General features: G+C 37.4%; 2 protein-coding genes and 1 long non-coding RNA gene across 9 annotated transcripts in view; 2 read left to right on the plus strand and 1 right to left on the minus strand.

Annotated features, from left to right (window-relative positions):
• Positions 1-4,152, plus strand: part of LOC114012235 (uncharacterized) — a 40,748-nt gene extending 36,596 nt beyond the window's left edge. For 6 of the 7 annotated variants that reach the window (XR_008749399.1, XR_008749398.1, XR_008749404.1 and 3 more), the window contains one exon: positions 2,329-2,547. This is a non-coding gene — a long non-coding RNA (uncharacterized LOC114012235). Of the gene's footprint in view, positions 1-2,328; positions 2,548-3,758; positions 3,931-4,074 lie in introns of those variants that run through there. The other variant, XR_008749403.1, reaches the window with a different exon arrangement.
• Positions 1-22,930, minus strand: part of COL4A4 (collagen type IV alpha 4 chain) — an 82,392-nt gene that overhangs the window by 52,279 nt on the left and 7,183 nt on the right. Inside the window, exons 4-14 of the mRNA XM_055817173.1 lie at positions 22,221-22,298; positions 10,605-10,739; positions 9,680-9,724; positions 7,944-8,060; positions 5,156-5,224; positions 4,887-4,922; positions 4,073-4,135; positions 3,566-3,601; positions 3,372-3,413; positions 2,311-2,391; positions 1,000-1,053 (exon numbers count right to left, since the gene is read on the minus strand). Of these exons, the coding sequence (XP_055673148.1) occupies positions 1,000-1,053; positions 2,311-2,391; positions 3,372-3,413; positions 3,566-3,601; positions 4,073-4,135; positions 4,887-4,922; positions 5,156-5,224; positions 7,944-8,060; positions 9,680-9,724; positions 10,605-10,739; positions 22,221-22,298 (756 nt within the window). The remainder of the gene's footprint in view (positions 1-999; positions 1,054-2,310; positions 2,392-3,371; positions 3,414-3,565; positions 3,602-4,072; positions 4,136-4,886; positions 4,923-5,155; positions 5,225-7,943; positions 8,061-9,679; positions 9,725-10,604; positions 10,740-22,220; positions 22,299-22,930) is intronic.
• Positions 10,972-22,930, plus strand: part of COL4A3 (collagen type IV alpha 3 chain) — an 87,475-nt gene continuing 75,516 nt past the window's right edge. The window contains exons 1-3 of the mRNA XM_027787214.2: positions 10,972-11,156; positions 11,756-11,961; positions 15,538-15,628. Of these exons, the coding sequence (XP_027643015.1) occupies positions 15,560-15,628 (69 nt within the window). The 5' untranslated portion in view covers positions 10,972-11,156; positions 11,756-11,961; positions 15,538-15,559. The remainder of the gene's footprint in view (positions 11,157-11,755; positions 11,962-15,537; positions 15,629-22,930) is intronic.

Below are 22,930 nucleotides of genomic sequence, written 5' to 3' on the forward strand. Positions count from 1 at the left end.
TTATTTTTTTTTTTTAAAGCTCTAGGTGTCTTTTGGGCTGCATCAGTCAATTTCTCAGTTCCTGCTTATAACTAGCAAGTGTACTATTATCTACATGGCCAGCTAGTACTGGAGCACACATATAAACCCCATATTTTTGAAGTAAAACTGATATAAAAAGATCAGTCTCCTTTTTCGTCTCCTTTTCCAGTGCTAAGTTAACAGTGGTCCTTCTATAATGGAAAATTAATTTCTGAAAAAGCGCTAGACTTGGAACTCAGAAATGTAATGTTCAGGTTTCTTGTTTCTTCTCTTCTGGCTACAACACTAAAAGTTTTAACATAAATGAGACTCATTCTTTTGTCCCCAGTTATCGTCTGTTTTTCTGAGATCTGGGAATTTCCTGCCTGTGTATTTTCCTCCTCCAAATCTATCAGCAATAAAGACTCCAGAATCTTTTTGGTGGCTGCTTCAGCTCAGCATCCAGGAACTCCTTACTGGCACACACCAATGTTTAAATTAATCATGCTGATAGAAGAAAAGAAAATGTAGGATAGCAAAGAGCACCTCCTTCTCCAAACAGGTGGCTCTGCCTTCTCTACTCTTGAGGATAGACATAACGTGAAGTTAAAGTCTTTCCCTAACATTTTTAGGGAAACATACATTGTGCCCCATTAAGAACACATACAGATCTTCTCTATTTCTCTTCTTGAAAAAAAATAATCTGTGCTTCTATTTTCTTAAGCCCCAGTCTGTTACATATTAGTAGCCTAACTGGAAACAACATGGAGCTTATGCTACCAGGCAACTTTCAATAGGTATGTAGAAAACTGACTCAGAAAGGTTTTCCAAAGGTTTTGAAATACTTCTGCTTTCACACTTGTTTAGGTGGTGATTAAATTTCACAGCACAAATGCTGTTATTTCTTCCATCACCTTGTGCTTTAAAAAAATAACTTAATAACCACAGAAGGACTTTGTCAGCACCATAAAAAAAAAAAAAAAAAATCACATTACTTACTTTGGGTCCACGTGGCCCTCTGTAACCTGTTACTCCAGGTAGTCCTTTTTGGCCCTATGTATACAAGGAAAGTTTTTGTGCATATTAATATGCAGGACATGCTTATGTGCTGTTTAACTTTTTTGAAGTCTTGTTGTGAATTACTACTGTTAAATGGTATTTTCTTAAGTACTGGGCCTTGGCGTACTAGGCAGAAGAAAAACAAGAAAAGCAATTATGTACTGATTTTTATTTCTGCTAACACTGTCAAACCAGCAATAATAACTGTGAAGTAAGATAGATGTATCTTTTCATTTGCACGGATCTGCTAATCAGGGCTTTGTTCCTACAAACATGCATGACACTAGTTCTTTTATGTTTGCTGCTTTATTTAGTTTGATGCAAGTATCCACATGCATAAATCTACACTTTTGTGCATAGCTCCAGTCTGAATGGGATGCATGGCTGGCTGCATGGCTACATGATCATGTCATGTCATGCACAGCAGCATATGCCACATGTCACAGTAACACAGGGAGTTATATAAGTTCTTCAGTCCTTTCCCTCTTCCTCATACACATCTACCTAGCAACCGTTTGGTTAATCAAAGTCTAAGATCCAATATGTGAAATCTATCAGTTCCCTGCACTGAGGAGGCTGCAGGGGCTGGCAATACAAAATTCACCTTTTAATTTGTGTATTCAAATAAATCAGACTTGAGGACATAGAGACTCCAATATATGGATCCATAATGCAATTTTTCTAACTCCTGTTCTTTTTAAACAAATATTCTAATTTTGTAAGGTTCACAACTGTAGGTACAGTAGGTATGATATTGAAGTACCGTAAATAACAGGCATTAAAAATGGACAACAAAATTACACTTAATTTTCATATTAAAAGAGCACCCTAGAAGGATTAGGGTTGATAGTTCAAAACATTACACTGGAGAAATCTCAAAAATACTAATTGCCAAAGATCTGAAAAATAAAGTGTTAGTGAAGAGCCACAAAAAAGATTCAATAGCAGAGTAGCCAACTTTACCTGAGATGCCTAAAATATGATTTGCTAATGACAAAAAGTGAAGAAAACCAAAGCAAGGGCAGTATCTCCTTTTTGCGTCAGGACAGTCGTCCCTCAGGAATATGAGCTAAAATACACATGGGCTCTCCACTCCTGAAAGCCTGTAGGAAGTGTGCTGAACAACAGTATTTCTGCTGAAGCTGCTAGTTTACTACAGAAACATTTGTCCTATGCCATCCTGGCAAAAATTACATCACAGAATTGTACTTGTCAAGTTGAGCACAGTTACATATGAAGACAAATCAGCACCTTTTGTCCTTTGAACAGCTGAGCTCCAGGAGGTCCAACTAAAAGTGGTGATCCAGGTGGCCCAGGAAGTCCAACGTCACCCTGTGGAAGCCAAAGGAACAGCAGAGACACATTTTGTTCCATGTGGCATTTCAGTGAGACTCAGCATGTTTTCCTGTCGTACTGCAGCACATTTCTGTACTCATTGAACATGGACATGTATTAATACCTGCAGATAAATAAAGGTTTATATTGAGATCTGTAAGCCTCTTTACTGTCTTCCCAGATGAGCAAGGTTGATGTTTTTAATCCCTTTCTATTCTCCTCGGTCATTAAAAGTAATGTTATGGCTAACAAAATAACTGAGAACTCTGAACTCATGGCTCCTGCTCAGAGTCTGCTGTGGAGATAGTTACAGGATTATCAAATCTTTTGTGTGTACATACAGTCTCATGTTCTGAACCGAAGCCCTTGAGCACAAACTTTTGTGAATGTGAAGATGAAATTATTGATTTGCTATGGAACATTGTGCATGTTAGAAACTTGCACAAATTCTAAGTGACTAGACAAATTCATAGAAGAAAAATCAAATATTCCACATGGGTTCTGTAAGTCCTGCATATGCTAATAGGTGGAGACTGACAGAGGAACTATTCCTGTGTGCTTGTCCTTTTCTTACACCCTTTCCTTTGCATCTGGTGCTGGGCATAGCACGAGATTCAGTGACTGATCTGGTACAGCCACTTACTGGAGGGTACTGTTGTGATTATCTAGGCAGTGTCTGTACAGAAGGTAATTGCTATGTAAATGCTAACTAACATATTGATTGTTGCTTTTCAAAACCTCCAGTATATGCTTGATTCCTATATGCAGCTCACTGAAGAAATCACTTCTGCCCAGAATTAATTGATTTGATAACATCCATTACTTCCCTTTCCATTACAACATGATCAGTAGTATGACATGGCCACAAATGAATGGGTTCTGGGGAACCCAACAAGACTCTATTAGATTTCTAATTCTACAGCAATAATATATTCAATAATATTTGGGAGGGGGTTAATAATATTTTTTTTTCTTACCGGCTCTCCCTTTTGTCCATCCACTCCAATACCTGGATTGCCCTAATTGACAAAAAATGTAGTTTGAAGATAATCAGACAATGCTGACATTGAAATTTAATCAAGTAACTCCTTTGAAAAACAAATAACAAGGGACATTTTAACTATTCGTATAAACTATCATTTCACTAACTTGAGGAAATGTCATTGCCTACCTGTTCACCTGGCAAACCAGGGTAACCTGGAATACCCTTTAAAAGAGAATAAAGACAAGTTAATATGTCTGATTTAGAGACAGCTTTGCTTTGAAAATTACCTCCTATTGCCAGTAGCACCTAGAGGCAGAATTTCCTCTTGGGATGTACCTATTCCAAAGTGTAATTTACTTCACCTTGTCACTGCTTTCAGGGGGGCTGAACTCTGGCTTCCTACTTCCCTCTCTCCCACAAGGTGGCCTTGGGGAAAGGGAATAAGGAAGAGAGCACTAGCACATTCCTCTCGTGACCACAGACTGCCAGGATGGAACATGTTCATGCAGGCATGGGAAGGAACAACATACACGCCAACTCAAAGTCATAAGGTAAGGCAAAAATCTCTTTTTATCATCTGCCTCAAAAAATATTTTTTGGTTTTGTTTTATATTAAGGGAAATTCTAAAATTGGTAGACCAGAATTTATGCATATCCTGAAAACACAAGGCTGTATAACTGTGGTGATCTTACAGGCAAGCCTGGATGGCCTGGGTATCCAGACGGGCCCATTGTACCTCTTGACCCTCGAGGTCCCTGGAAAAGATGGCAAAAGGTCTGTTTGTGAAAATACCAAGAGCTTAGTCTTTTCTCCACAAAACTAGTCACTCCAAAATGCCTGCATCACTTGGACTCAGTCTGCTGGCTACTGCATTCCACCCATGGCCTGAAGCTTACACCATGCCTGAAACCTCACTTTGCTAGAGCAGCTCAGCAACAGTTTCTGGGTAATACTGTACAGATACTAGGCAATGCAGAGTTACACGTTAGTAATGGATTGAAAGAATACTTTGTCAGTAATTTTGCTACAGTGTGGGGACTTGATATAGTTCAGTGGTGAATACTTTTTTGAAGGGCCTAAGAAGAGGAACGCAAAGCCATTAAATGTGAGTCAGCAACACAAACTCTTTCTTCTCGCATGTTTTTATGGCCAAAATATGGCAGTGTGCTGCATGTTCTTGGGCGATCCACCAGATACTGTTGAAGATGTCACATCTGTACATACCTTGAATTTCACGGAGAAAATATTCTGCAAACTGTGAGTACCAGGGCAACAACTGCTCTATACGCAGCTAATGCAGATGGGTATGGTCTGTTTCTGCTCCTTTTCAGCCAGCATGAGCTGATCATGGGGCCAGACTATAGGAACTCGTGTTAGACTTTATTCTGGAATTTTGCTATTTAAGGCAGGCACGGAGAAACCCCAATACTTCTTTACTGTACTAAAAAGGAAAATTTGAAAGACCTTCAAGATAAAAAGAATGTATAGAACCTAATGACTACTTACAGGCATGCCTGGGGGTCCAGGATCGCCTCTGTCTCCCTGTAATGACAATCATTTCGCAAATGAATCATTACAAGCTTTGTTGCGGGTGTTTTCCAACTTCATAGCTATCAAGATCACAAGCTATCTGTTCCAGTTGTGATTTTGTTTTTAATAATTTTTTTGCACCAAACTTTATTAAACAGCAAGGAATAATGGAACAGTTACATTTACCATACATGTCTTCCTATGAGATATGACAGACATGATTTTTTTCAGAATCATATACTTACTGGAGGTCCTCTTCCAAAATGCGAAACATATACTGTATTTCCTTTCTCTCCTTTTTGCCCTGGATTTCCCTTTGAAGAAAAAAAAGTCTTTTAAAACATGATGCATTTACTCATACTCTACATTTCTATGGAGATGGAATGATAGTTACTCAGGCTGTTCTTTTCTGGTGTCCCTACATCACTAGGTAACCCACTAGAACCATGCATGAGCATTTTGCAGTTCTTTTATCTAACAAGACCTTAAAAGTAAAATTGCCTTCTGCACAGTTGAGCAAAACATGTCAGCTTCTGCTCTGTTAAATGCTCCCTAGCTCTTGGGTACTTCTACAATCTTCACAAATCTTGCCTTTACTGTCAAGTATTTCAATATGCCTAGCTTTTCTTGAGTCAGTGGCTTTAAATATTAGCACTCGTCCTTCTCCAAAAGTTCATGCTGTGATTTAGAAGAACCTAGTGTGATTAAAAAGCTGAAAGTATGGACTGTGGTCACGTGCATAGTCTTCAACGTTTTCACCTATTAGGAAATACGTTTCACAGCCTATTAAAAAAAATTCTGATGCCTAAAGGCCGTTTTTAAAAAAACTAAGTTCCCATAGTACTTTCTGTGGAGTCCTTTATAAAATTTTGCCAATCTTAGCACTCTCAAAACCTCAGTCTGACTTAGCAGGAACAGATGATTGTTTCACAAAATTTAATTGTAATGCTCAATTGACTGTTAAAAGCATGATATGTACATATGTGAAGAATAGATATGTTAAGACATTTTTCTGCAGTTTTCTCATTTGAAATCCAAATGTACTGAATATAATTTAACTAAGTTACCACTTAACTACTGATTTCAGTAAAATGGGATGCTGTTTTTTATAGAAAGTAACCACTTTAAAACTGTACTGGTTTCCTGATATTATACACTGACTGCTCAAATCCTGAAGTCAGAATGAAACAGGAAGGTATTTATGCCTGGAATGGTACAATAAAAAGAAAAGTTACAGCTGTCTGCAGCTGGATATAGCTACAGTAGACTGGCTGCAAATTACAGGTCAAGCAACAGCTGCTGCGGAACACATCAAACACATCAAAAGTTATATTTGTCTTTGATTATTTTACATGTGATCTCTTGTGTAATGAAATATCTTTATTAGATTCACTTTGTTATCTTCTATATGACTTAGGTAAGGGCTTACAAATAGAAACTCCTTTATTTTCCAATTTATTGGTGAGGTGTATGTACAGATTCTATAAGGTAACAGAAGTAAATCTGATGAATATGTACATAGTGTTAAAAATATATGAGACTATGTTGTAAGTAAGAATACTATAAAAATGTTAGCTGTAAATATAGTCAAGCTGGTACTTGGTGCAACAAACTGATTTAAAAATAGGCAATCTGCACAGAGAGGTTGGAATAGCATTCTTGTACACAAGAAAATATGGTTACTATGTCCTGTTCTTCTGGGTAGCTAAATTAATTTGCACTGGAATTTCAGTGTGCATATCCAAGGCTACACGCCTATTTTGTCTCCCATTTTTTGTAATTTGCAAATACTTTTCTAGGCCTGCCAAAGGGCATACTCCTCAAATTGTGAGCATTTAAGTAAGAAAATACAGCTAAAATTAAGTTTGAGCAGAAGTCATTTTACTATTTGGAGGGTTAATGGGCTATTTTGAGAGGTACAACAAATGAGGTTGTTATCAGGTTTTTTATTAGGTTGTGTATTTCACAGCGTTTATTGCATGTCCAAGACTGAAATTGTATGGTTTTTCTAATTGCTGTTTTTTTAAAACATCTTTTCAGTCTGGCATCCACTGCACATTGTTTGGTTCCCTATGGTGACTCAGCATCTTACGTAGTTCCTACCAAACACATTTGACTTCTCATGTAAATTGCAGTTGTTTTTATTGTTTTATTTAGAAAATTTCAGGGAAGCTCTTAGGCCAACTAATCAGCTATTAATCATTCAGAACTAAAACTTGTTTCCACAAAAAGTCAGAGACTGGAGACCAGATCTGTTCAGCAAAATTTCTTTGGAGCTACAGTAACTTCTATCCCTTACTGACATGAATCTGTGTTTTACCTTCATTGGAAGAGCATGGCTAACACAACTATTGAAACAATTTTAAAATGCTTTCCATTTTAACAGCAAAAGTAAACAATATTAAAGTGCTAATTTTAAATATTTCAACTTAAATAATCTCTACATATACAGATAAAACCCCAGGCAAGATGAGGTGTGCACAGAGCAGTCATGAATATGTAAAAAGTGGCACGTGAAACTGTAAGAGTACGATTTTGGAGATCTACTAATATACTTGTGTGATCAACCACTAAAAGTCTTCAAGTGTTACAGGACTTAAGATTTGTTGAAGCTTCCACTTGTTGCTAATTCATCTCAGCTATATCCATACTATTAAGGCTTTTAAGAAATCTCAAGTATTGATAAATGGTATGATGGTTTCAAGCCACTCCTCGTCAGTTGTACTTCCATGAAATAGTATTAGCTTTGCTGTGGTTATGTACTAGGGACACAAATCAGAATTTAACTCTCAGGTAGACATATATACTTCAAGGATATAGGAACTTATTTCACATTCACAAGCTTAAACTTAATCTGTTAAGGTACCAAGTGTCCTTCACTCCCATTAACATTAGTAAGCATCTGTAAAAATTCATTGTGCAGTGTAAAGCTAGTGCCATAATCTAAAACTCTTTTCATTTTAAGAGCCGTTAGCTTGGAGGGAAAATGTATACATACAGTATTCATAGAAAGTAGGAATGCCTTTCACGTACATAAGGACCTCTTGGTCCCATATAACCACTTTCGCCTGGAAATCCTGGATCACCTCTTGAGCCATTGCAGCCATCTAAACCATGCATGCCCCTGGGTCCTTCACTTCCTGGTAATCCCTGAAAGACAGTTTAATATTTATTAGCGATATACCATGATAAATAGGGAATTACTTTTTAAATTAACAGAACAGTTCAGAAACAAGTATCTCTGATCTGAAAAAGAGGACGCCTCACAGTGGTCCCAGCTTTATACTCTGTGCATTAGAAATGTTTTTATTGTGATCAATAGAATTTTTTTTCATTTATAACATGTTATAGGTATTTATATCTTTTTCTTTGATGCATAGCAAATATAACAGGGACAACACAGGTTAAGAAGGTCAGACTGAGCTCTCACTTGAGCAAAAAGTAACGTGCTATCATCTCAGAGAAAGCAGACTAACGTAATACCATCTTTCTTGTGGCTGTAAAGAAAAGCTGAAGACAGACACAGAAGTAATCTCAAGCAGCCTCTTATTTTTTGATTGACAGGATAAAACAAAGAAAACCAGGACACAGCTTGACTCAAGCACATAGTAATTGCAGAGATTAAGACTGTACATTGAAGAACTGAGGAAGTGATTTTCTGACCTAGCAAGAACTAACCAATGTCCAGATAGGAGTTAGTTCTACTGCAAATTAGACACCAGGCAATAGAAATGGTAAGATGATATTTCCATTGGAGAAAAATTATTTTCACAGAATTAAACATTTTTGTAAGGAACAAACAGTAATTTTGTCCCAATGTTGTTTTTCTTTTTTTTCGGGGAGGTGGGGGGGCAGTTCTTCCTCCCATCTTTAAGGTTCTTCAAACCAATTTGTGGACACTTTTTAAATTAACATTTTTCATAAAGAGAGTACAGATTTCTTGGAAGCGCTTCTTTTTTGTGCTAAATTTTGGCCTCTACATTATCAAGACATTCTGGCAACAGTCCCATTGTCAAGTGTGGACAGCTGACAAGCAGATGCTGACACCCACTCAGTTTCTGGTTCTGTTTTCACTTTCAAAATTCAACATTTTAACTTTGTTTGATCCATATGAAACTAATAATAGCATAGGAGTTCAGTTCTAATACAGTATTTTGAAAAATGCTGTTTATCTAAGGGATATGATCTTTCTTTTACCACACCCATTTCCACACTAAAGAAGATACTCAGAAAAGTATATAATCACATGCTTATAAAGATATATTTAGGACCCACTTTCCCTCTTCAGTCTCTATTCAGGTTAAAATTACTGGACTCTGTGGCTGCTTTTTTACCTGCAAGAGGACTACAACCAAAACCCAGAACGTATGAACGGAAAACTGTACATCATTTGAGATACTTTCAGAGATGGTAAGAATGCAGCAAGCAGACTACAGCCTGCTACAGAGCCTGACAAAATAAACTAATTGTTTTTAATCCTAGCAGTGACACATGCTGCATGGACATGTCTCCACCTTCACCGCCCCACCCCTGCATGAAAATTATGTACTTACCTCATTGTGATTTTGTGGAGTTTGTTACCAACAGTGAACACAGCTGAAGTTAACCTGGCTATTCTACATTTTTGCAAAACATATAATTCTGTAGGTGACATGATATCAACAGATATAAAGCCAAACATTTTATTTTGTGTATTATTCTGTTAGAGGAGTTGGTATGACTTTATATGAACCGTAATTTTTATAAAGCAATATCCATTCAATACGTACAGGAACACCATCTAAACCAGGAAATCCTGGGACTCCGGTTGGGCCCTAAAAGCAGGTGACATGAAAAAAAAAGTTACCAAGGTCATTAACTCTTAAAAAGAATCAAAACCAAAAATGTGACACTATATAGCAAGAAGCAAGAAACAGTCTTATTTGAAATATGAATCAAAAGCAGCAATTGTCATAAATATCTGAAAAAACTCATACAGGCTTAGCAGGAGACCAGTGTCATGTAAAGGATGGTACAGTACAGGATAAATGTCTAACTCTCATTCATTCTCCAAATATAAAATTACAGAGAAGGGGAAGTTGCCTATAATTTATAAATAAATTCTGTACATAAATTCACAACCCTGCTCCTGTTTTGATAATACCAGTAGCACAATTTTCATTTACAACACTTACATTTCAGATATACTAGACAGATACTGACCTCAGTGATTTTGGTCATCCACTGAGATCAGTGGAACTAGACCATTAAAACTAATATAAAGTACCAAAAGCGAAGCACAGGGATTGTACAGCTATGAAAGCTATGGACCTGAAGTGCAACTTATAGTTCACAAGTGGTAATAAAATTTTGTTTAGTGTACAGCACTTTTAAAAGCACCATACTCCTCCTTCAGCTCCACGTTTCTCCCACAGCCCTCTTGGAGGTTAAAGAGGATGACATGGTACATAACAATCCAACTGGATCTGTTTCGTTTTATTTTGTATTTTCTGATAGTTCTAATTTTGCAATGCATAGCAAAAATCTGCTGAAACATTTTTTCAAGAGAGCTGTAATTAATTCCTGTGACAATTTTGTGTGAGCAAAAGTATAGTTGGGCAAATGCTTTTTGATCATTCAGCTTCTGTTTCACTTGCCAGTATTTAACATTACATATTGTATACACCTAAAAGAACTGTCTGTGGTGTTTCCTACCTTATCACCTTTTTCTCCAGCTGGCCCAGGCTGCCCATTCTCACCTCTCTGTCCTTTTTCTCCTGGTAGACCAGCTGGTCCTGTAAATCCCAAGGACCCAATTGGGCCTTGAGCTCCCAGCTCACCAGGCTGACCCTGAAAAGAGTCCAAAGAAGTGAATGACTACTGCTGTAAAGCTCGCAGCAGGCATCATTTCAGAGATGGCTGTATGAATAAAACAAGGCTTACAATGTATACATACTCACGATTCAAAAGCTTGCTGTACAGCCTGCAGGTCTGTTCATTGCATTAGATGCTATAGCAACACGACCTTCAAATTTAACAACTTGCTCAAGGTGATAATTTCTTTTCACCTTCATCGGGTCTCCAGCACTGCCTCGCTGAGATGCCTGGGATAAAATGCAAGTCTTCCTGGCTGTACCTAAGTATCACTTTCTGCAAGCGTAAGACTCCGCTGAACATCCTATTTTTGCCACCAGAGAAGTGATGGCACATTTTAGACAAAAGAACTTCGTACACAATTAGAACAACTCAAGAGAGTTTCCTCTTGCTGTAAGCTAATTATCTTATTTTTTTCTAGCTCATGTATTTTTCATCATCACTCGGATCTTAATGCCTTATTTAAAAGTTATGAGGTTTCCTGCATTAAAAAAATGATAGTTATTAGCCAACATATTTACAAAAAGTACCTATTTTAATAGATTGCGTTAAAATAGTTTGGGAGATTGCAAACTGTAATTTATCTATCAATAGCTCTAAATGGAGTATCTGTACCTACTGTACTATACAGACCATCTCCATGGATTTCTATGAACTTTTCCAAGGTAATATATATTCTCCTGAAGTAAAAATACTTCCCATGCTAACTGGATTTGACAGTCAATAGCATTGGTGTGGAGTTGTTCTGGATTTTTTTGCCGGTTTTGTTCTGTGCTGCTAAAAAACTATTAAGTCATAGATTCAAAGTGCTGAATAAAGAAAGCTTTCTAATCAGATTTCACATGTGAGCTGTCTGCACTTTCACCCTACAGAATCTACATATTTACAAGTCTTTCTTTCTCTTACTCATCTTTTTCATTCTGTATCGTTATCTTTGTTTGGTTTTAACTTGTTTTGTTTCCCAGCTGAAGAGCGTTTTGCTTTCTTTTCAGATTTCATCGATCAATTATACCACATTATTAAAAAAGAGAGCAAAATGGAGCCCCATGCATTCCTGAGGAAAGCATATGGCTCTAAGACCACTTGAGGGCAGTAAAGGATATTTCAGTACAACTTCCAGTCACAGAGATGACAGGCCATACATTTATTTCTGTGAACGGATTGAAGGAAAACGAAATGACAGAAACCAAAGGTGATGGTAAGCATATATGTTAGCTTCAGGAGTCAAATTACATTGAAGCAACAGAACTGAATTGCTTGCTTCTCAGTGTAAACATCTCACAGACTAAATCTGTCTGAACAAAATCTTGTGAATTGCAAGCTGGGGCCTAAATTTCATTTTATTTTTTCTCTGTCTTTTAAAATATGTCAGTAAAACCAGTGTGATTTGAAAGTTGGACATGAAGTACAGAAATGTATGGTATGCATCATTCAATCTAATTAGCAGAGAAACAGAATAATAAGAAGGTAATTTACTGCGTGCTTGGAACAGGAACATACTATAGGCTTATACAGACAGTACTGGAAGCAGGACTGTATCACCACTGGCCCTAAAGCTACGAACAGGTATTTAGTCCAGAGGCTAGGAAAAGAAGTCCTGCGCTTACAAATAAGGACTACCTGAAAAAGCATCCTCATGCAACTCATGTTCTATTTGTCTTCACTGGCTCCTCTCACTTAAACCTTGATCCTGCTTTCAGTGAAGTCACTGGCAAAAGTTCTGGGGTAGAATCAGCATGTTGTCCTCAGCAACGGTTACAATTTTCTTGATACCATAATTTGAGTAGTGTAAAACATTATGCAAATTAAAGGCTACTAGTATTAAAATCTGCTGATTCTGCATCCTTGATAACAATGAATGGACAGTCAGGAGGATTCTGGGTGTTTAATTTGAGTATTTGCTTGCATGAACAATTGTAGCCTGTCTATTGGCAGTGCCTTGCACATCCTCTGTTGTAAAACTGAATTTATTCATTTAAGTACTCTTAAAGCAGCTATTAAATCCTTTAAATACTTGATAAAAAGAGTGGGTAACCATTGTAATTAAAGCATAATTCTGAGTATAAGAAAAGTTAAATGAAGGAGACTAATGATATAGTAAAATACAACTGTTTGAACCATTCATGCTACTGGAAGCAGTATGTTTAGTACACTGAACTAGCTGTTAGCATGCAAAATGGAACGCTCATCAGCAGGAAAAAAATGTGTAAGATACTTCTCACTAATGCTCTAATGCCTTTGTCTTAACAATGCATTTTGTTGACATCAAGTTTCTGCAGCAACTTTAATATTTTTAATTCATAGTCTATATGCTCTGCATTCAATAGCAGAAAGAGAAAATTTTTCAAATTATGTTATATCCTTTGGACAGTGAAGAAACATGGTTTTGCTAGTACTCAGAAAAAAGCTGAGACACTATGAATTCTGTGGTAATTACCCATCATAATTAACCAATAAACACTTTCAGTTCATGTAGTCCTTTAGGTTGATAAAAGGTCTTCATTAGTTGTTACCCTGTGATTTTAATTGACTCCATGGTTTATGTCCTCAGTAGAAGGTAATGAAGTCATAAAACAAAGTCACTGAATCCAGAATTCACAATGGGTTTGATAGCTGATACAACTTTAGCATGCCATGTGAAGCTGGTGGATTGTCTCTCTCTCTTTCAGCTCAAAGACTGATAATGACTGGGAGCTTTGTTAAGACCAAACTGATACCATGTCATAACACCTATTATCACATCTATTATTTGTGCCCATCCAATGTGACTACCACAGCATTACAGTCTCAGGACAGCTGTACAAATAAAGAGGATGAAGGTAGTCATGCTCATGTGGAAATGACAAATTAGCTCAGTTAAAATGAACAGAATATTATGCCTGCTCTGCCATCTGATGCCAATAAATTCCTTTAGGATTTCAATGCCTTGTTAATTGTCTAGGTCAGGAACTACCCATGCCAAGACTATGGTCTGTTATTTTAGCATATCCTGGGCTTGACCTGCAGTAAGAAACTCACTTTTGACAAAACAAGACTTTTTTTTTTTTTTTTAATTAAGTATGTTTCATAAGACTAAGACTGCAAATACTTCAGAATCATGCAGCGAAACATTTAATACTGTCTGGAAAAGGCAATGGCCAAGGTTATTTGGAATTACTTTTTTTGGTCACCTGAGACACCAAAGAGCACCTTATTTTTTGAGTGCCCTGAGCACTTAATTGTCTGAAAGCACAATGTTTTAAAGGAGTCTTGATTAGAACTCAAAAAAACTGGTTCATGCTACTAGAGTGAATTCTGTCTTGCTTCTCATTATTGATGAAGTCAAAAGTCCAGTTATTGTCTTCAGTTAGGACAGTACCCTATGTTACAGGCTATGTGGATGTGCCCGTGGTTTGTGAAGTGCATTTACCTTCTGTTCACATGAACAAAAATGAAAATGTCCAGCAACTCTACAGAATCAGATTGTAGGCAAATAATATAGTGCCCTTGTTCTTTCTGCACGAGACTCTGGCTTGTAACCAGTCTTTCTCATTTTACCAGCAGGACAGAGAAAGGGAGGAAAGCAAAGCAGTTTGGGGGCAAGAGAGGAGTGCACACAATTGCATTTACAGACAGATGTTTTCTTTTGCAATTTGCTTAGTGAGGTGGCAGCATCTGCTGCTACTCTAAGCTCCACCCATGTCGTCTCCCCTTTTGGTAAGGCAGGTCCGTTACTGAGCAAAGCCATAGGTTCCACGGCTTGTAGGGTTATCCATTCTGGGAAGTTTCCACTCCTCCACTCTTAACTGTGTAGGACTGGGACAAAAACCATTTTCACTGTAAGTCAAGGCTCCAAATTTTAACTTTATCAAGATCAGATAAATCTGAGAAAGCACACAACTTATCATTAAATCGCCTCTCTTGTCCTACCAGAGAAAAATTTTCCTGTGACTGTGGGTTAAACAATGAGGGGGGCTCAGACTAGTATGTAGCATGTACTTTATTCTCAGTTTGTTCAGAAACAGCAGATCACATAATGACTTCTCAGGATTAGATAACTTCTTTTTTATAGTCATATTTTGAGCCGATTAAATATAATAGTAACTCTTGGTGCTTGACTTGTCTCAGCATCTGGATCATGCTGCAAAGTACTGGAAAACTTTGTGCTCTTTTCTCATATTTTTCAATGATTCACTATGCTACAGGAACATAATACCTGATGCTACTGCTTAGTATTCACAGTGATACTTCACAGAAGCACAACAAATCACAGAAGTGCTGAAAACATTTTTCACGGTGTACTTTGTTTTGTGTTTCAATTCTGTGGAACCATGAAAAAAAGTATCCAATAAGCCAGTGGGTGTCGCTATTGTGTTAAACAAACACTGAACAAGACAGAATTTGGCACTGAAACTCTAAAAAACACTTAATGAGTGAAAGCAGAGCTCTGCAAATAGAGGAGCATTTGAAACCACAAGTAATTAACATCAGATTAGCTAATAAAATTAAGTTTTGCTCAGGTTCCCTTTATTGAAACAACTCACCAATTGGCAATTTTTGGTTGACTCAAATCTATGAGAAATAATGATTTTGCAGAGTCTTGTCTTACCTAATGTGGAAAAGCTTGCCAATCTGCAGCCCCTGAGAAAACCACTATTTTTAGTATGGTGGGACAGGAACCAGAAGTATTAAAGGAAAGAAAGATGCTCAAGAACAAAAGGAGGGATAATTTAACAAGATCAGAACACCTGAAAAATGTGGAAACATGTCTAATATGAAAAATGCTAATTTACAGATGCTGTAGCTGGCCATTGTATATGAAGAACAGCCTTAAAGAGACCTTATGGTGGGAGAATGGAGTGATCCTGTTCCTATTCCACATTCTGGTAAGCAGGTTCCATTTCCTACCAGTTCAAATACTAACCTCTGGAGCCAGAGAACTGCCTACTGCTCTGCTCAGTTATATAAAATAATGTGTGGTCTGCTTCAGTTATTGATTCAGGCGTCTCATTTCTCTAGGTCTGTTTTTCTGTGGTTCTCAGTGAATGTAAGTGAAAGGCAATAGAAATACTACAGAAAATAATCAGAAATACCACAGAAAATAATTGGTCTCAGGAACTTTTAAACTGTATCATAGCTAATATACTGGGAAAAATTATCAACAAGTATGAAGCAAATAGTGGGAGAGCTCTGGGATTCCTCAGTGTGAATACATCTCTGATAGTGGATTCAATTAAGCACAGGTGTTTGATATCAAATAGATGGATTTTACATACTCATTTCCTGAGTGTGCAGCTTGAAAATTCAAATATAAGTGCTGGATATACTATGTGAATGACAGGCTGCCATTGCATACTGATGTGCAAAAAAGTGTAATTTAATCAATGCCTCTTGCTCCCCAAAACAAACAGAATTTGCAGTTTCACAGTTAGTGAATCTTAAATGTGTTTACATTGTGCTGTAAATCAGACTCAGTTAACCCACAGGATCTACTAGGGAGATGTAACAACCCACAAAATCTATTAGGGAGAGGTTGCAAGAGAAGTGATGCCAGAAGACAGACCTACTATACTGTTAAATTTCACCATTCTCACCCCACTGCCCTGAGGTATACCTCAGCTGACTTTCTAACTTATCCGTGACAACCAACTGACTTAGCATCTCTTGTGAAAGCTTACTCCTTACACCTCAAATGCCAAAAAATGTGAGACCCTTCGTTTAGATTTTTGTTTGCTAGGTTGTCTCCTACACTAGTATGAAAATAGGCCACTTGCTTCATCTGCAAAAGAACGAACATTGGTCTTGCTGACTTATATTTATTATTCACTTTGCTCCAGGCATTTCACATGATCTCATAGAAGCTAGATCAGGTTGGGTCATGAATAGATGCTTGCTTTCCAAATCTACTTAACTCTATAAACAAAGCCAAAGGAATTGAATGGGATCAAACTCTGGGGTCGCCACAGGACAGGTTTACAGTCGGTCAGTGCTAACTGCAAACATTTTTTTAACTATCTAAATTCTGTTAGAGCAGCCAGCATTTTTTGAGGCCTCTGATACCACACTGCAGGAGTTCAGGAAATTATTTCCCAAGTTAGAGAAAGAGGAGGAAATGGAGGAAAGGTTTCACTGTCTGTTGGACATATCAGGAGAAAATTAAAATCACACTTTATGGGAGACCAAAGAGAAGGAGGGGTAAAAACCCTAAAGCTATGAAGTTGTTGTTTGCCTCTAATTAAAAACATTGACTGCTACTGCCTACTGGAAGACCGTACATCTTGGCTGGAAGAGGCAGGAGAAAATCTTAATTGTTCTAGCCTGACACTAAAAATCACATAGAATGCTCACTGCTGCATATACTTTCACTAATGACATTCTCCCCTCGTTTATCTGTTCTATAGTTCTTAAATTAATATGTATAGTAGCACACAGGATGTGCAAAGAGATTTAACAGCACATTTTAATGGTGTCCTATAGAAGAAAGAGTCCTTTTGGCTTGTGACATGAGATCAAGAGATAAATACTATAATGTAAAACTAATTCCAGCAAGGCTGTAATCCCAATTAAAAAGAACTCGAACTTTCATTGTAATGTGGACAACTGTAATGATATCAGAAAGGGATATGCTACTCGTAATAGTGACATTTTTCAAACAGTGGTTTCTTGGTAATGAATAGTAGTGTAAATCTGTTTATAGTACAGTTATCTAAGGTTGAGAGAAATAAAAAACAACAGGTATACAAACTCTTTAAAACCCAATATAACAACCAATGCATAAGATTATTGGTTTTATGTAAATATTAAATAAAAGTTCAGCTATTGCTTCTACTTTTTTTCCAACTTGCCCAATTTCAGTACATTCAAGTATGGCCATGGCAGTTTCCTTTTCTTATTCCTATGGTCACCTTTCTACTTAAAACCTCAATGACCTTGTTAACTTAGAATGAAGAAGGCTTTCTATGTTGACATTTAAAAGATTTTCAAATGGACAACTAGAAGGAAAAGCCTTAATTCCCATTGCATTCACAGTCATTTGTACAGTTTTCTTACACTGTCCTGGTAACCACACCTTTAACTAATCATACTTAAACTGCATTCAATAAAATGGGTAGAAAGAAATGTAATTTTGCCAAAGACAGTAGGGCAAGATTTGAGGTCTTCAGAGTATGCTGCATTCCTGACACCCATTCTACTCAACTCATACACCTAAATATATTTAGAGTTTAATTTTACATGTCTATTCTCTTATTACCCTAGTTTTTTACTGTTTTAGTGAAGAAACATTAAGGATATGGGCTTACACAGCTTACAATGTTTTTAGTTTTACAAAATGTGAACATGCTTCCCTTGTCACTGGTAATTACAAATAAACAAAGTTGATTTATATCATCTTCAAGACTTTTGTTCTACCTTAATTTTAGTATAAATCTTTGTTATGGATTGACTGGTCTGCTCTAAACACAGAAACAACCTGTTTGTTCACTTCACTAGCTAAATTTCCAGTGACAATGCTTCCACTGAAGGTCTAAAATGGAAGGCAACATTCTAAAACCTGTAAAAGGGCAATGTCATCAAATACCTGTCATAGCGTTCTATATGTAAACAAAAATCCCTCAGATGAAACTAGTAACAATATTTTCCTCACAGTCCGCTGACAAAGTGAAGCCCTTATCAGATGGGCACCCCTTAACTCTGAACCTATATAACTGCTGTTTTATCAGGAGATAGATACTCTGACTGCTCTAAAAATCTCCTTTTCATTAGTGTGTGGAGAAGGATGTAGGGAAGTAACCATCAGGATTGTGTGAAACAAACTGCTCTAGGTTCTTATGTAGATGTGTAAGTTGGACCAGCAGTATCTATCTAGCACAAAGTCTGCATTATGATACAACATCGCATCTTTCCTATGGATAATAATTCCTATGTATTCCACCAAGTGTATAACAAATAATGCACTTTGTTAAACAGCCTCTCCCTCAGTGCACTTTTAAGAGAAGATAAAAGTTAACAGAAACTTTCCATTGAAACAGGAACTCTGGTAGTATTCAGCCAACAACAAAGATTAACATACAAATTGTCACGTTCCAGCTAGTCTAATGAAGGATTTGGTTGCAGTTCTTGGAAGAGTCTGAATAACATGTTTAATCAATTAATAATAGGTCTGACCTTGTGTGTTTCTACCACAGATGATACCTTAGCAGTACAATAATGAGACAATTTGCCCTTTCTCCCTGTAAGTCTTAGATTACCATGTTCAATGGAAGATCATGAAGGGAATACCCTACATATGGCTCCCTGTGGTAAAAGAGATTTTAAAAAAAATAATAGATGGACTAGTCTACATATATCAATGTAATGCAGTACATATACTGATGCAGCTTACTCAGATGCTGCCTTTCTTATGCAGCCTCTGCAAAAACCAACTGCAGTATCAGGGGCTTAACAAAACCGTATAAAGACAGAATTTTGAGGGCTGCTATAAGGTTGGCTTTCCAGCTGGTTTGGATGAGATTACTGTTCCACTGCCTTTTGACAGCAACTACATAAATTTTCTAGAAAGTTTTCGTGCTTTCAGCATGTTTGCTGAGGGGACCAACTCATTCTTAATTTTGACAGCTACCCTGTGCTGTCAAAATAGTGAAAAGGGAAAAAATATCATTCTAGGCAACCAGATTTATACTGTTGCCCTTATCTCAACTTCTTTACAGAGAAGGATTATTTAATAAACTGTACACTTTGAAATTTTAGGTTTGCATACTGTGTAAGGCCAGAGGTTTTCAATGATTATTTATTTCTTGCACTTTAAAAGACAGGATTGAGGAAGACATGAAGCTCTGAGGAACCAGCCTGGGAGAAGAATTCAGACAGAGAAGTAGATAAAGCAGATGTTTTGCATTCTAGGAAGCTAACAATAAGATAAACAAATCTTTTATTTTGTAATGGGTAGTCTCGGCAAAAGCTAGGAAAGCAAAGTTAGTGTGTCAGAGTGTACAAGCAAAACACATCAAAGTTTAGAAATCAACAGCATTATAGGATTATTATAGAAAATAATTCATCACCATACATTAGTACAGAAAATATTTGCAACGGTCTATCTGATGTGGTGTTTAGTTAAGCCATATTTAATGTAGGGTCTGATAAGTACTTTGATTTCTTGCTAGAGAGCTGGGTGGAGAGGAACCTAATGAAGTTCAAAAAAGGCATCGGGGGAGGAGCAGTCCCATGCACCAGCACGGGCTGGGGCTGACCTGTGGGGGGGCAGCTCTGCGGGGAAGGACCTGGGAGTGCTGGTGGGCAGTAAGGTGCCCATGGGCCAGCAGCGTGCCCGTGAGGCCAAGGTGGCCAGTGGGACCCTGGGGTGCGCTGGGAGGGCCATGGCCAGCAGGCGGAGGGAGGTGATCCCCCCTCTGCTCTGCCCTGGTGAGGCACATCTGGAGTGCTGTGCCCAGTGCTGGGCTGCCCAGGTCAAGGGAGACTGGGAGCTACTGGAAAGGGTCCGGCAGAGGGCTATGGAGATGGTGAGGGGACTGGAGCATCTCCCTTATGAGAAGAGGCTGAGAGAGCTGGATCTGTTTAGCCTGAAGAAGAGAAGACTGAGGGCATATTATCAATGCACAAAAATACCTTAAGGATGAGTGTCAAGAGGCTGGGGCCAGGCTCTTTTCAGTGGTGCCCCGCGACAGGACAAGGGGCACAGAAAGTTCCTTCTGAGTATGAGGCAGAACTTCTTTACCTTGAGGGTGACAGAGCACTGGAACAGGCTGCCCAGAGAGGCTGCAGAGTCTCCCATGGAGATGCTCAAAACCCACCTGGACATGATCCTGTGCTACTTTATCTAGGTGAACCTGGTTTATTAGGGGGTTGGACTAGATAATCTCCAGAGGTCCCTTCCAATCCCAACTATTTTGTGATTCTGTGATATTGATTAACGGAAATGATTGCATGAAATATAAATTCATTTTAAATTGGAGACACTTTATCCATCAGTGTGTGCATACATATTTCAGAGCTGTTTCAGATAATGGTACAATTCTCAGATTTACATTTTCATAGTAACATTTAATTTATTTTTAAATGTTATTACACTTCTGTTTGGCACTTAGGTCCAGATCCTTGGAATTACGTAGAAAACGAACTGCAAATGTGTGAGCTATCGTTCACTTTATCTGTGGTGGGGAGGACAGCTTAGGATGGAGCCACAACGACTGTGGTGGGCATGTATTATTGACTGATTATGGGCATGTAATTCAGAACTTCAAGGCTACTGAGAGAGAACGAGAATCAGGGAAATTTCCTCTAGCTTCAAAGTCAGTTGTTTTTAAATTGCACTTCAGATCAGGTTTTTGGTATCCAAATCAGTCTATTCAGTACTGCTGAGAGACACTGCAATGCTGCTAGTCAAAATACTTTTCCTGGAATGCCCTTTTGTTAACACAGTGTTACAGAGATAGACGTATCCTAGGCCCCTATTATGAAAATCCTACAGCATGGGGGACTTTGGTTAGACATAATCCTGGAGGATTTGGATAGGATCAAGGACACCAGAGCAGTGATCATGACACAGCAAAGCATAAAGCTAACAGCAGAAGCACAGGAAGGAAAAGGTGTGTCTTGCTTTTGTGGCAACTTAGGTTGTACACAAACAAATGGGGCATGCAGGTCTTCTAGAAACTGATCCAACATGTTCAAGCTTTCTAACCCTAAGCTTTAACATTAGCACTTTGAAAGAAAATAATTTCCATCACTAACTGACAATGTTTCAGTTGTTCACTAATCAGGACATGTATCTAAATAAGTCCTGCCCTCATATAACATTTAAACTGTTATCACTATATAGATATGTATTTCAGAAAGAACAGACAAGATAATTGAAATATGGTACAGTGATGACTAGTTTAACAAATAGCAACATGCACAGTTACTAATTTTAGTGTATAACATGAAAATGCCTTGACTTCATTCAGTGTTTTACAATTATTTACAAGGCAAAAACAATCCAGATTTTTTTAATATACTTAGTGCGATAAGCTAGTAATATAAAAGTCTGCAAGCTTTTCCAGAATCACCTAACCCAAATAAGAAACACCTAAGTTCTCGTAAAACTAGTAAATGGCATAGACATTCTCTTTTAACTAACCTCTAAGTAGAAAATGAGCATAGATCTCTAAACTTTATATTATTAAGAATGACCTTTGTCTAACTACTAGGCTGATCTCAAAGAATTCTTAACACAAAAAGGGCACCACAATTATTACAAACCTAATTTACAAGCAAACTTGGTTACAAACAATCTTAACTTCCTTCAATGACAGCTGTACTTTGTACCAGTGAGAGAATTATGCTAGTTTGCTATATTCAGACTTGTTTCTGTCTAAATATTGATTTATGTCAACCATATTGATTTTAAAGTACAGCAATGTGCACAAAATGAACAGTTATTTACAACACTGATTATCACTACTTCTAATCGTCACTTACCCTTGATCCTTTTTCTGGAAAGCACCGACAAACTGAACAATCCTGTCCCGCACATGGGTCAATATATGCATATCCTCCCTAAAAATTAAAAGTTTATGGATTTATCAGTGTGCAACAGACAACAATCACTTCATCAAATATTGTCAACTGGACGTATTATCCAATTAGATGATTTATAAGGCAAAAGCTCTTGCTACCCTTGCATAACCGCAGAGCAATTTCCTTCTGATGAAGAAACTTGGCATAGCAGCAAACATCAGAATATCATGTAGATCTTCAGCTTGACATATATGAACATTTTCCAATGCTTGCTTAATAGAAGAATGCAAACATCAATACTACATCTGAGATCCTCCTAACATACTTGGACCTCTCATCAGCATAAACATGCTGGCAAAGGAGAAGCAATAAGCAAAAGCTTATTACTGTTGCTGTAGAATGTGAAAGACATTACCTACAAGTTATGTTAAGTAATGCTAAATATTACAGCTAAATACAATTAAGGAAATAGACTTCATCTAGAAAAAAAATTAACAGACTCAGATTTTCATTTGTAATAATATGAAATTTGTAACTCATCACATTAGGTTAGGAGATCGTTTAACTACAATTAATAATAAAAGGCAAAACAGGCTGAAGAGCAACAAGCCCACTCAGCAATAAATCCTTGTATTCAATTCTTGTCAAATGAAAAGAAGAAGTATGTGCAT

The sequence above is a fragment of the Falco peregrinus genome, chromosome 12 (assembly GCF_023634155.1).
Source record: "Falco peregrinus isolate bFalPer1 chromosome 12, bFalPer1.pri, whole genome shotgun sequence".
Lineage (NCBI taxonomy): Eukaryota > Metazoa > Chordata > Aves > Falconiformes > Falconidae > Falco > Falco peregrinus.